General features: G+C 38.1%; 1 protein-coding gene across 1 annotated transcript in view; it reads right to left on the bottom strand.

The window, feature by feature from the left end:
* Slco4c1 (solute carrier organic anion transporter family member 4C1) overlaps positions 1-9894 on the bottom strand; it is a 58681-nt gene extending 48787 nt beyond the window's left edge. Inside the window, exons 1-2 of the mRNA XM_060368307.1 lie at positions 9447-9894; positions 5492-5755 (exon numbers count right to left, since the gene is read on the bottom strand). Of these exons, the coding sequence (XP_060224290.1) occupies positions 5492-5755; positions 9447-9789 (607 nt within the window). The 5' untranslated portion in view covers positions 9790-9894. The remainder of the gene's footprint in view (positions 1-5491; positions 5756-9446) is intronic.
* Positions 9895-14179: the final 4285 nt, after the last annotated feature.

Genomic DNA, 14179 nt, shown 5'->3' with positions numbered 1-14179 from the left:
GACCTTGAATAGAACCAAATGTTCTATAGTAAAGATTTGGTACATTTTAGATCATACTTTTATTACTAATTAGTAACCTTACACCTAACTAAGAAACATCAGAAAGGCCGGGTATTGCTGTGAACAACTTTAATCCCAGACGCAGGCAGATCTGTAAGTCCCATGCCAACCTGGTTTACAAAAGAATTATAGGACAGTCAGGGCCACATGAAAAATGAATGTCCTACTGTGTGTGGTGGTGCACACCTGTAATTACAGGGAAGATGTAAAGTTCAAGATGATCATCAGCTACCTAGGGATAAACAGTCAAAGACAGCCTGGGGTGGGCCCTACATAAAAATAAAACTGAAGGTAGACATCAAAACTGAAAAGACATAAAAAGTGATGGTAGACATCAAAACTGAAAAGCTAAGTTGTAAGCAGTGTCAAATATTAGTCATTTGGAAATGCTTTGAAACTTTTCATTTTCAGGTGAATAAGTTTAACCCCTAGAAGTATTTATTTCTCTTAATCTTAAAAACATTCTCTTTTTTGTATCCAATAACAACAGCCAAAACTTTCTTGTGATAGCTTCTATCATCTCCATTCAAAGTTATTTATCTCAATTCTTAATATCCCTATAGAAAAATTTGCCTTTCTCCTGAATCTACTTTGTTTTTATACAAAACAGGAAACCACGTGATTCCAAATCCCCCATTTCTGACTCACACTCCTTTTGTGTCATTCACACCTGTAAAAATTTTACATGCTTCTCATGTTTCATATCTTGTTTTTCATCCAGTTACTAACATATAACATTACTTTAATCTTCTCATAGAGATTAACTCATCGAAAGCGATTTCCTTCAAGTTAAACACACACACACACACACAACAAAGCATGCAATTCTGCCCATTTCCTCACTGTTCATTTCAAATGAAACAACGAAGGTGATTTCAGTTAACAAATTGAGTTTTGTGCTTTTCAAGTTATTTTACATTCAGGGCTTTTGGTGCTTATTTTTTTTTTTTTTTTTTTGAAACATGTCTCACACATTCCAGACTGCTCTGTGAATTGCTATGGAACCTAAAGATGACCTTGAACTTCTGATCCTCTGGCCTCTACCCCCCAGAGTTCAGATTAAAAAGGTGTGGCTCCATGACCAGTTTATGCTCTGCTGGGAACTGTTATAGCACTAGAAAAAGCTGATACTGCTGGATTCCATCCTAGCTCCTCCCTGATGTAGGTATTACATCACTTAAGAAGGCACTGTGTACTCAGGCTTCTAAATTAGTTACTAGTGCTTTCAACAAATTTGTTCTCCTTTTGCCACTTAAATATCCAGTTTCGTTTTTCCATATTCCTCTGAGTTAGACAAATAATTCATATTTTTGTCCCAGGTTTCCATATTCATGAAAGTGAATTAACTTAAGTAGCTAAGTAGTTGTTATCATATATATATAATATATATGATATATATATATTATATATATATGATACTTTGCTTCTTGAACTAAGAAGAGATAAAGATGCAGCTTAGTTGGTAGCTTATCATTCAAGAAGCCCTTATCCTCAGAACCACATAAAGTGGTAGCATACACTTGTAATTCCATAACTTCAGGAGGTGAAATCAAGTAAATCAGAATTCCAAGGTTATCCTTGGGCTATACACAGGTCAAGGCCAGTCTGAACTACATGATACTGTCTGGAGGTTAAAAAAAATGTTTAAATTTAGAAAACACATAAGTCATTCAATACATAACAAACTATGAATAATAAAATCTTTAAAGTAGCAAACAGAGCATTAACGGTAGGATAGTCTTAGTAGTCAGGTTCCATTAATGAAACCAGTGCATCATTTATGACAAAGTTTGAGACAGTAACCAAAAACAAAAAGAATAAAAAGAATTTGTGAGTTCAATATTCCTTCTCTGTTCAAATGTAGGGCTTCCTTCAGATGTATAATGCAATTTCAGTCATGTATTCTATGTGTGCTAAGTATAAGATCTCTCTCTTTATCTCTCGACCTTTCAGTGCAAACTCTATAGTGATATTTTTGTGGGGGAAAAGAAACCTACAGAAATCAAAATAGTAGCTAAATAGCAGCTAAATATATATATATTATATATAATATATATATACATATAATATATATATTGAACTAAGGAACACACACACACACACACACATATATATATATATATATATATATAATATGAAGAGTAAGTAACAAAAATTTCCCCAAAAGTCAATGTGGCACTACCAAAATTAGAAAAAGGATGCCCTTCCAGGTCAGTGTTTGCCCTTCAAGGACTGGCTTGCACACTTAGGCTAGCATATTTAATTATATATGTACTGCACTCTGAATTCAATAAAAATTTCATCTTGAAGTTAAAAACAAAATTATTGATTTCCACTCCTGACTGTATTCTATCTAGTTTTGTACGTTCTAGGAAACAGTTTCAGGTATCAAACCAAATACAAAGGGGTCAGCCTGGCTGGCCTCCAGCTCTCCAGGTTCACCTCAGAGCACATTTCTCTCTATGTGTGACTGACTGTGCTTGGGAACAACTGAAAATTCCTGAAATTCTCTAGACATTCAGTTTTTTCTCTAACCTGGAAATTATCCCTGAAGATTGTCCTCTCATGATGTAGCTATCACCACTATAGCCTTTCCTGTAACCCACTAGTTAAATAGACCTTTAACCTTCAACTGTCTTATTTATTTGCTAATTATGTATTCTTCACCAAATAACAAATGAAATAAAATGTTTTACTATTGCTTTTCCAAGCCCTGGGATTATAGACATGTCCAACTTCTTCATGCTGTTATTTGTACTTTGTGTACTCTATTTCAACAATATTTATTATATGGCACAGTAACATAAAGGCAAGCTAAATATTTTCCTATTTCAATGGTCTAGTAAGTCTAATCTACTAAAATATTGAAGAAGTCCGCCAGTGCAGTAAGAATTTTGTGTAAGTTTGCAAAATACACAATAATTATTAAAAGTTTCTTCTCTTGCTTCAGTAATATCTTAGTTTCAGCTCTGAGACATTCAATTCTTTCCACAACCCACAAGCACCTTAATTTGTAGATGTTCCCCTTTGGGTATCAAGAGTTCAGGTTGACTGTAACTCAAGGTGTGTACTAAAGGAGATATACAATAAAGACACTGATGTAGATGCCAAAGTTTTGTAGAAGAGGCACTTACTTTAGCTTTATAAAATTTGAGACTTAAAAAACAAAGCTCCTTTAAGAACAAGAAAGGCATGATGACACACATCTTTAATCCCATGCAGTTTAAGGGCAACCAGAACTACACAGAGAAACCCTTTCTCAAACATACAAACAATCAAACAAATAAACACATAAGAACATGAAAGTTATTGCACAAAGAACCACAGAAACTAAGGAAATCTGAGAGCAGGAAACAGCCTCATCCAGGAAGAATACACGAATTAGTTATCCAATATGAAATTGCCAGCTCTGAAAACATACATACAAGTAACATACAGACTGAGAAAAGTTATATTTAGGAATATATACATATATTCCTATACAATGTACATGTAACGACATTAATAAAAAAAAAAGAGGCTGTAACTTGAGAAGAGAGCAAGGAAGGGTATATAGGAAGTTTTAGAAGAAGAAAAAGGAAGAAATGCTATAATTCTACCATAATCTCAAAAATTTTAAATATATATATATGTATATATATATATATATATATATATATATGTTAACCCCTCCAAAAGAAGAAAGGCACCTACTTCACTGTAGCAAAAAGAAATGTCCAAACACTGCAAAGACAAATACACTTACGGTATCACAGAATCAGTAGGATGTGTTCTTCTGAGGCAGATTGGTTTGAATGTTCCGTACAGTTTAGATGTCAAGGTGTAACAACACAGCCTGTGCTGCAATGTGTCCCTTGTTCCTACATCTACCCTCAGTGAAATTATTCAGTTGGTCTTATGCAACATTGCCCAATGTCCGATAAAAAAATTCACATAAGTACTTATTTCACTGATAGTATCTTCTTCTATCTAATTTGTTCTAAATTTGTCATATTTTAAGTGCATCCTCTCTTTATCCATATGCTTGTATTTTCCATTTTTGTATCTAAATGAAATATTCTTATGTAATAAGTGTCCTTCTAAAAAAACCAACTGCATAATACGAATCTTTTATTGAGAATGGGGTCTTATTTCTTACTTTCTTGCAGTTGGGAAATCAGTCTTGGGAAACATTAACAATATTATTTTTAAAGGTTTATTTTTTGTTATACATATACATACACATATATGAATGTATATCTTCTCTACATGTGTGTATGTTATGACATGCATGCAAGATGCATATGGAAGCTGGAAGAGGCCATCAGGTCCATTAAAATTGGACTAACAGATTATTAAGAGGTATCATGTGGGTTCTGAGAACCAAACCCAAGTCCTCTGGCAAAAGGAGCAAATGCTCCGAACCATTGAGCCATGTCTCCAGCCTGCTTCAATATTATTTTTAATGTTAACAGAAGACATATTATTAAAATATTAACTTAAAAAAAGAGTGCCTACTGCTGGAAAGATGACTCAGTGGTTAAAAGCAATGAGTGCTCTTTCAGAGTGCCTGGGTTCAATTCCCAGCACCAACATATCAGTTTACAACTGATTCTGTCTTCATTTCCAGGAAATCTAATACACACACATGCGGGCAAAATATCGATGTACATAAAATAAGAACAAATCATTTAAAAAAAATTTTAAATGCCTATAGGTCAACATCTCAGTTTCTCCTTTCTCTCTCCAGAACTCTCCTCAGTTGCCAAATCCTTAAGGCTTCTCGGTGTCTGTTATTGCCAATCCCAAAAAACTACAATTTTTGTGTGTTTGTTAAGCTGAACTTCCACAATTCAGAAGCACATTCCTCAGGCTCTACTGTCATTGTTTTACCATTAAAAGTGATTGTTTGCTTGCGGGAAGGCTGGGGAGGCTCATTAAACTTCCCCCCAACCCTTTGAATAATGGGCTTTGTGTACTTAGTGGGTAACATGGTCTAGAGGTCACTCTGAAGCTGTCAGCCCAAAACTGGGCTTCGGTTCTGAGAGAATGTGCTGCTAGGGCATTTCACCTGTCTTGTAATAAACCAGGAATGTGCACATCCAGAACACAGAGCTGTAAACACTGAAAAACAAAACAAAACAAAAAACAACAACAACAGTGCAAGAGAAAATCTGCAAGTCTCAGAGATCTCAACACCTGCAAACTTGATACTTCCCTTTCTGTTTAAAGAGGACTGTGAACAATATGGGGAGTCAGAATTAGAGAATCACAAACCTGGAGAGCCTCTGAGGTGGCAAGTAACACACAGTCTATCTCTGGACTCTCCAGACTTTCGTAATTCACACAAAGCATCGGAAAAGACCTTAGACCCAATCTTACTGCACACATGTCAAAGAACCTTTTTCCAAGTACTTCTGTGGATTAATGCGAACACATAACAGAGACTTACCTTCAAAAACAGATCCCAGTTCATATCTTCCACTGAAAAAGTGTGGCAAGGAAAACACCAGTGCTCCCAGCCCTATCATAAAGGATGCAAAAGCGAGCCAGTGAGGTTTGTGGCCCCTCTCACCAAAGAACGATACAAATAAAGACAACACGCAAAAGGAGATGTCGTAGCTTGATGATATCAGGCCAGTCAGTGAACTCTTCATTTCGTAGCGCTTCTCGATGGTAGAGATGCTAATATTTACTAGGCCATTTACTACAATACCTAAAAAAGAGCAAACACATTGTTATAGCTTTGTTATATGCCCACTAGGCTTGTTCCATTGTTGCTTCTGCTATTCTTCTGCGCCAGCTTAAAATATCTCTCAATCCTCAAACTTAGGCGTTCCAAACACATTTCCTCCGAAACCATTTCACTTTTTATATTGCATGATTGCGTGTTTTCAGGTGTTCAACCAAAGTGATGCTTACAATGTAATAAATCATATGTTTAAATTTACTTTAATTAACAAACAAAAGTCAGACTGATGAAATCAGTTTTCTAGAGAGTTCTTAAGTTAATTCAGGGCATTCCTTAGAACTCTCTGGAAAGAGTACAGCAAGTACAAGTGATCACACATCACAACAAGGCTCAACGACCTCCTTAGCCTCACACATGTTTAGCTGTAACTACAGTTCATCCTGATCCTGCAGTTCAAGAAGGGGAAATTGAGCTCTTGAGTCTATTTTTTCTAACACTTTGACAAACACTAAAGCTTTCTTTACACACTTTGAGCTCTGGAACTTTGAAGTCCCTTGGCTGACCAAGAATCAATGCCCCTAGAGCCTTGACTACTCAAGTGGTAAGATTATCAGTGTGCACACCAGGTCCACCTTAGAGGTATCATTTAAAAGAGCCAAGATTAAAAGTAAACAAGAACTAAGCATTATTTTGACCACTAATGTTCTAAATCATATTCAAAGCATAATATAGAAGAAAATGGTACATGTAGTCTACCTGCCGATTATAAGAGTAATAAAGAAGTGAAAAATAAAAAAAATATAATAATAAAGTGGCTTTTAGAAAGTAATGATAAAGCATAATATATAACATATGTTTATTTATGTAAAGATATATTTAAATGTATATTACATATAATACATATGTAGCATAAAATTAATAATAAAGTAGTTAAACTAATAAAATGTTGACTGATTTTAATTTGTCCTGTGCATATATGAGTTAAATCCATAGGAAAAGAAACGTGAAAATAAACTAAAAACTAAAAGTTGACAAAAAGTTTTAGTAAGTGTTCTCTATGAGCTACTAAGAATTATTTCAGCCAGGAGCAGTGGTGCACACCTGTAATCGCAGCACTCAGGGAGGCCGAGGCAGGAAGATGTCTAATGAGTTTGAGACCAGTCTGCTCTACAAAGTCCAGGACAGCCATAGCTAGACAGAGAAACTCTGTCTCAACCACCCCCCCCTCCAAAAAAGTATTATTAATGAGACTGAGTATAAAAATTTCATAGTATCTACAGTCTGTACTGTTGTTTTATGAAGCCTGCAACTAAAAATATATATTAACAAAATTGGTATCACAGTTTTCAAAGTCCTAGAATTATGTTTGCTTGTTGCTTCTTTTTAAGACAGTAAACCAATTAGTAATTCAGAGATTATAAAATGAAATGTGTACAGCATCGAGAACTGACTTTTATATGGATAACATGAAATTTTTCCCATCCAAACATCAACTTTCCACTATTCCTACAACACTGATTAAAAATAAGTCATGTTAGGAGCACTGGTGAGCACCTTTAATCCCAGCCCAGTAGAGACAGAAGCAGGAGGAGTCCTGTGAGTTAGAAGCCAGCCTGGTCTACGAAGAGAGTTCCAGGACAGACAGGACTGCACAGAGAAACATCTCAAAAAACAAAATAAAATGTAGTCACTAGAGATCACTGCTTTTACAGTAAACCTTCCTTTTGCAAATATCTGGAAGAAGATAGCACAAAGCCCAGCGACTCCCCAAACCTTTTTCATACACATTCCAAATGCACTGCACTTGAATCAGTTCAGAAAGAATGCAGACTATGTCTCTCCTTTGTAGAGCGTGAGGAAGGGAGGGTCCCTGGGAAGTTGAGTGCTGAGAAAGACACACATTGCCTAGGAGAAATGTCTGCTAAAATCATTCCTCAAGGTTTTCTTCCTGTTCAAACATCCACTAACCTAAAACAGAAATGGACTTCCCGAGGGTAGTGAGATGCTCAAGTACACATTCAGTCACTTAAACCTAAACTTCATCATAAAGTAATATATTGAGTTATTTTCTTCTCAGCCTTTTCTTTTTTCCTTTGCTTCTCTATTTGTTTTTGTTTTTGTTTTGTTTTGTTGTTTGATTTCGTAGAGCAAGCTGGCCTAGAACTCAAGAGAACTTCCGGCCTCTGCCTCCTGAGTACTGGGATTAAAGGCGTGGCTACCACCCATGTATTCAGACTATTTTTCTTAAACTAGAGTAAATGATGTTTTAAACTAAACCAGCCACATTTTTCTCCCTGAGACTACCATTTTTATTTAATAATAACTTAAGGCAATGTTTTATGTTGAATATGAAGTGTCTTGGAGTAACAAACATTGCAGAAAAAAATTCAAGGCAAAACACAAGATATATTTTACTTTTTAATTCTATACTGTTCTAGCAACTATGCTTTACTATCACTAGTTTCATATTCACTACAACCAAGAAATAACTGGGAAGAAAACCTCGTAGGGATAAGAAATGGAAAATGACTACAGCCCAAATCTTCAGGACGGGAGCTGAAGTCTACTTTTGATCAATAAATATTTACTTAGCACCAAGAGGGTGTCAAAAAAGAGGAAATGAGTTCCTTGAAGTGGAGGAAATGGAAATAAAATAAGAAGAGAAAGGACTTCAATTTAGTTTTCTATTAATTTAGAAAAGAACAATTTCCGGTAATGCTCCACTGTCTCTTGGATTGTATTCTTTTCAACCAATCCTTGACTATTACAAAATAGTCTGGGATTATGCCTCAAATAATACCAAAATGTCTACATACCAAATTCAACGTAAAGTTCAGCACGTCCTACAAACCATCCCACCTTCTGCCCACCCCTCCCCAGTCTGTCTCTTTAGAATAACTTCCCATTTATTGTATCCTTAGCATTAGAGGCAAACCCGGCAACCTCAACTTTTTTTTTTTTTTTGCTTCCTTTCCAAGAAGCCTCCCTCCAGCCAGCCAGCCACACCTCTCAAGGAAACTGTTTAGATCACAAACTCCTGGGGGTATAAATCTAGGCTTAATCGGTTAGTCCCAAGAGAGTTTAAAAGAGATCCTAGAGCAAACAGACACTGGATAACACTAGAGACTGAAGAGCTGATTAAGGTTCACCCTGCAGGGCTGGGAGCTTTTTCTCATTTACTCAGCCGGATGTGCTTGTACACTCTCAAATATCCAGAAAATAAGATTATACCTACATCGAATCTAGGCTACAGAATTTAAGCACTTCTATCGTACTCCTCTTTTTGCCCATTGCTATTTGTAAAGCGTTTAATCTTTTTTCTGTAAAAACAAACAAACAAATCTCCTCCCTAGATCCCAGTAGACAGTAAGGTTTTAAAATACAGGCCAGCCTACCCTAAGGCTTATAATTTTCCCAAAGGAAGGCTCTCATAATCTTCCCTAGAGGAAGCCACTCCGCTAAACTGAAGCAGAACACAAAATACGAAAAATGTGCATACCAGGTTTTAAATGATGGTATACTTGGGGAGACAGAATGTGGAGGGCAGAAGCTTCTTCAAGTTCCAAGCCCGGGGATGGGAGAGGAGGGGTGGGGATACCTAGTCCGGAGTCAACTACCTGGTCAGCCTGTGGGGTCTCCTGCACCTGTCTTCTCGTCCCCGCAGCCCGACCCCCCAAGCACCAGTCAGACCCCAGAAGCTGGCGCTGGACTTTACCTTGCGTTAGGGCTAAGAGGCAGTAGTGAAGCAGAAAGCCTTGGGGAGTGTTGCAGTGCTGGAGGCAGCGGGGGTGGAAGTTCCTCCACCCGCAAGGACCCTCCTCAAGCTCGCTTAGCTGTGTCCCAGGCGGCTCATCCGAAGCTGGAGGAGTTGGAGCAGGTAGAGATGGCTCAGATGACTTCTGGTGGTCCCCAGATTCCAGAGGCTGTGAATCCCCATTCTCATTCCTGGAGGCTACAGCAGAGACCTCCACGTGGGAGGGTGAAGCCGACGTGCGGCGTGGGGTGTCTGGGCTGGAAGGGACGAAAGCCGGATTCTCGATTCCTTTAGACCCCTGCATGGTCAAGAAAGGTTCTCCCGACTCCTGGGTCTGAGATCAGCGAAAGACTAGTTTCGTTCGTGGCTCCTCCCCTGGGCAGGTGACAGCGCCAGGGGGCCGGACCAGCCTCCGCCTCCAAGCCTTCCCCCTCTGGCGTCCAGTGCAGCTCCCAGGACACTGCTGGAGCGCCTGGTCCTCTGCTACTACCGGTGTCAGCTCTTCTCTGAGCCATACCTGTCGCCACAAGCGACAACCCCAATGCTCTGCGTTGGCGTGTGATCCGGTCTCCGCCAGGTGAGAGAACAGAGCGACACTATCTTGGATGCCAGGGCGGCACTCTAGGAGATCTCCGCGCACAGCTCTTTTCCGGAGCCCCGGGAACAAATAGAGACTGTGGGAGTCTGTGGGCCAGCGCTCCTCCTGTGTGGTTTGTATGAAAGCTCTGAACACAGTGCGTCAGGAGACCTTTCAGGAAAAGGTCTTTCTCCTTTGCTGCTTATTTGAAGCAAGATCCCTGTGCTCCAAGAATCAGGACGCCCCCAGGTATTATACTTTGAACACCGAAATATGACATTCACCTGCCAGCCTTCCTAAAAGCAAATCCTTCCACAACATCACCAACATTCACAAGGCAACGTAGTCTTTTGGTTTTCGTTTCTCCAAACCGAAGGAATAACAAAACTTTAAAAATGCATACACAGCATCCTCCTGGCAGTATGTTGCATGCCTAAGGTGGAAATTCATGATTTTCATTAAATAATTTTTGTATATGAAACAAAAAAAAAAACTGATCTGAAGACATTAATACTATTGCATGATTGTCAGTAATTCCAATCTATTTGCTGTTTCATTGATCAGAAAGTATTTATTTCCTGCCTGATAAAAACTGAGTCTGGAGGAGTACATTCTCCAAGACAAACCGGCAAATACGCCAAACATCGCAGTGCTCACATTCCAATAGGAAGCAGTCCCTAGTAATATGTACACGGAGTTCTGCATAAGACCAAGATAAATGCTCTCTTGTGAAATCTTTGTTTTGATTGTACATGCTGTACTTAGTGGGTTGAGGGATTGACATGTAAGCTAGATCTATTATCTTAAACAGTTCAAAACTGATCAGGACTGCCATTCGGCCTGGAAGAACAAAGATAAGAGCTGCTTTGTTCCGTGCTATTGGTCCTTAAATGAGTGTGATTACAGTTACATACATCCCATACACTGAGGAGTCTGTGTCCCAAAGAGAACAAAAATAAATACATAAACAACCTCTAAGGCAGCACGTTTTCTCACTAACCTCAGCCTCCTGGGAGGGTGAGATTATTACACAGCCACTGCTTAGTCCAGTTGTTCCATATGCCCCTAGTTCTAGCATTTGGGATGCCAAGGCACACAGATCTCTTATGAGTTCAAGGGCAGGATGGTAAGTTAGTGCATCAAGGCAGCCAGAGCTACATGGAGGGCCTGTCTCAAAAACCAACAAAAACCTCACGCTTCTCTGATGAGAGCTTTAGAACACAGGAAGCTCTGAATATCTCAGATCCTGGGGAATTAGCTATCCTCCTAGCCCTCTTCCAAGTGAACTGGATTTAGAGTGGGTATCAGTACAAACAGGGATCACCATACTTTGTATGGAATATGAAGTATTCCAAAAGAGCTAGATTTGATGAAATGTGCTCACCCACAGCAACGGCTCTATGGTAAAGCTGAATGAAGGGGTAGAGTAGCAGCAACAGCACACCTTCACCTTTAAGCTGAGGAGTCTTCCCTCTCAGTGTTACAGTGGACGCCTGTTCAAAGGTTAGCAAAAGCGTTGTTTCCTCATCTCGAATATGCATTGATGTTACTAAAAGTATTACCAACATCGCTTTCCTGTTACTTTACATTCTTTGTGTTGCAATGACAGAAGGAAGAAGACTGAAGTGTGTAACCAAGGTGAAAAATGCTTTCTCTTAGAAGTTACCCTAGTCATGACATCTCCTCACAGCAAAAGAACAGTGACAAAGACAATATATGAGTGTTTTGCCTGTATGTAGGTGTGTATGTGTGTGTGTATGTATGTATGTATATGTACTACATGTGTGCCTGCACCCTCAGAGGCTGTGAGAGTTCCTGGAACTGGGGTTAATGACAATTATGAACTTAAATGTAGGCACTGGGAAACACACCCAAGTCTTCTGCAAGAGCAGCAGTTGCTATTAAGAGCTGAGGCATCTCTTCAGCCCCCTCTCCTGAATTATTACAACAGAATCGTGGTGTATGTGTGTGTGTACATGTCTGTGTGTCTATCACTGGGAATTATACTCAAGACTTTGTTAATTCTAAGCTAGCATCTACCAATGACTTACACTCCCAGACTTAAAATTTTTGTTTTTGAACAGGCTCTCTCCACATTTTCCATGTTGGCCTTGAACTTGGAATTATTCTGCCTTTGTCTCCAGAGTTATTGGGATTATAGGCATGTGCTACTCTGCAGCTCCATGGAATCTTATAAGTAAAAGCAAAGAAAGAGCCTGACTGCTTTGTTGGTATAATGTTCTTTTAAAATGTATATGCCTTACTCTTGTTAATTCAAATGCTGATTTCCCCACTCCCAACTCTCTGGTTTCAATCTGGATATTGCATTGTGATACTCACTATAAGCATCCTGTCTCAACTCTTGTGTAAACAGGACACAAATAAAGCAAGTAGATACAATGTTGTGCAATGGGAGGAGCCAGGGGACAGGAAAGAGGGGAGGAGCTAGAGGACAGGAAAGGGCGAGAAGGAGGAGGAGCTCGAGGGGAGGAGCACGAGGAGAGCAGAGCTGGAGGAGAGAGCTTGGAGGACTTGGAGCATGAACCAGACCTAAGATTTCACAAAAAGCAAGTATAATGTGGGAAATCTAAATGTTAGGAAACTGAGGGCTTGGAGGTTTAGGAGGGAGTAAATATTGCCCAGCATTGTGTTCTAGGTTAACTAAAAACCAAGTCTCTGTGTGGTGATTTGGTTATATAGCTGCTGAGGATTAACAGCAGGGTTACCAGAAGTTAAACCCATAGTAAATATCAATAACCGACTACAACAGTGCTTCATTTATCTCTTCCACTTAAATATTTCATACAAGGGGGCTAGAGAGATGGCTCAGTGGTTAAGAGTACTGTCTGATCTTCCAAAGGACCTGGGTTCAATTCCCAGCACCCACATGGCAGTTTACAACTGTCTGTAATGCCCATTCCAAGGGATCTAATACCTTCACACTAATGCACATAGAATAAAGTTAAATAAATTAAAAAAATATATTAAAAAAAGATTCAAAATATTTCATACAATGTATAATTAAAAATAGTAAGAAAAAGATTAGTGCTTATCTACATCATTCTAATGCTATAATTTTACAGAGATATATTTATATTAAAAGAGAATAAAACTATGCTTTTCAAAATGTTTTTGTTTGTTTGTTTTGTTTTCATGGTGAACCACTTGGTATTGAATAAGCATTTGGTGTACTCTTCTCTGTGAAAAACTTTTTCTTCTGCTCTCAGCATTCCTTAGTTGCCTGTAGCTCTTTGTGTAGAGTTGAGGCCTGTGGGTGTTCCTCCATTTACTTTGGCATGCAATATTCTTGTTCAGCTCATGTTTAGACAGTATTGATGGTGAGACTTTATAGGTCTAGCTTCAGACATTTTAAGGAGACAGTCTCACTACAAACTCCTTGGTCTTCACCATCTCTCCATCTCCTCTTCAGTTACATTCCCTGAGCCTTAGGTGCCAGTAGCTGTTTTGTAGATTTAATACTGCAATTGTAATAAGATATATTTATATTAAGAAGAAATATAACTAAAATTTAAAAAATGTTTTCTTGTTGAAGTGTGTGTGTGTATGTGTGTGTGTGTATAAATAAAAAGAGGCCATTAATTGGAAAGACAGTGAGGAGGATTACATGGGAGAGTTGGAAGGGAAGAAAAGGAAGGAGGAAATGATGTAATTATATTAAAATCTCAAAAATAATTAAAATTTTTTTCTTTAGTCTTGAAATTTTTATGTGTATAGAGAAAGAAATATGATCATATCTACCCCCTCTCTTCCTTCCAACTTTCTACATCATCTCCATAATATCCCTCTCCCAAGTCTGTCTTTTGCTTTTTTTTTTTTGTAACCCACTAAGTGAATGCTACCCACTACATAATATAATTTAAGATCAAATAAAAAAGAATTGCTGAAACTCATTACATGTATTTGGCTGAATAAACTAATACATTTTATTCTAAGAAAAATATAATGGTAACATTAATGATATCATTAAGCCATGTTTTTCTGTTTTTTTTAATAAATCTAGGAAAATATTTTTATTTAACATAGATATCTTAGTCCCCATTTTTATACATTTCAATATATCAAGTTTATATATTTTACATACATGTAAATTTCTATT

Source organism: Meriones unguiculatus, chromosome 15, assembly GCF_030254825.1.
Source record: "Meriones unguiculatus strain TT.TT164.6M chromosome 15, Bangor_MerUng_6.1, whole genome shotgun sequence".
NCBI classification, from domain to species: domain Eukaryota; kingdom Metazoa; phylum Chordata; class Mammalia; order Rodentia; family Muridae; genus Meriones; species Meriones unguiculatus.
This window is presented reverse-complemented; position numbering and strand designations above follow the sequence as displayed.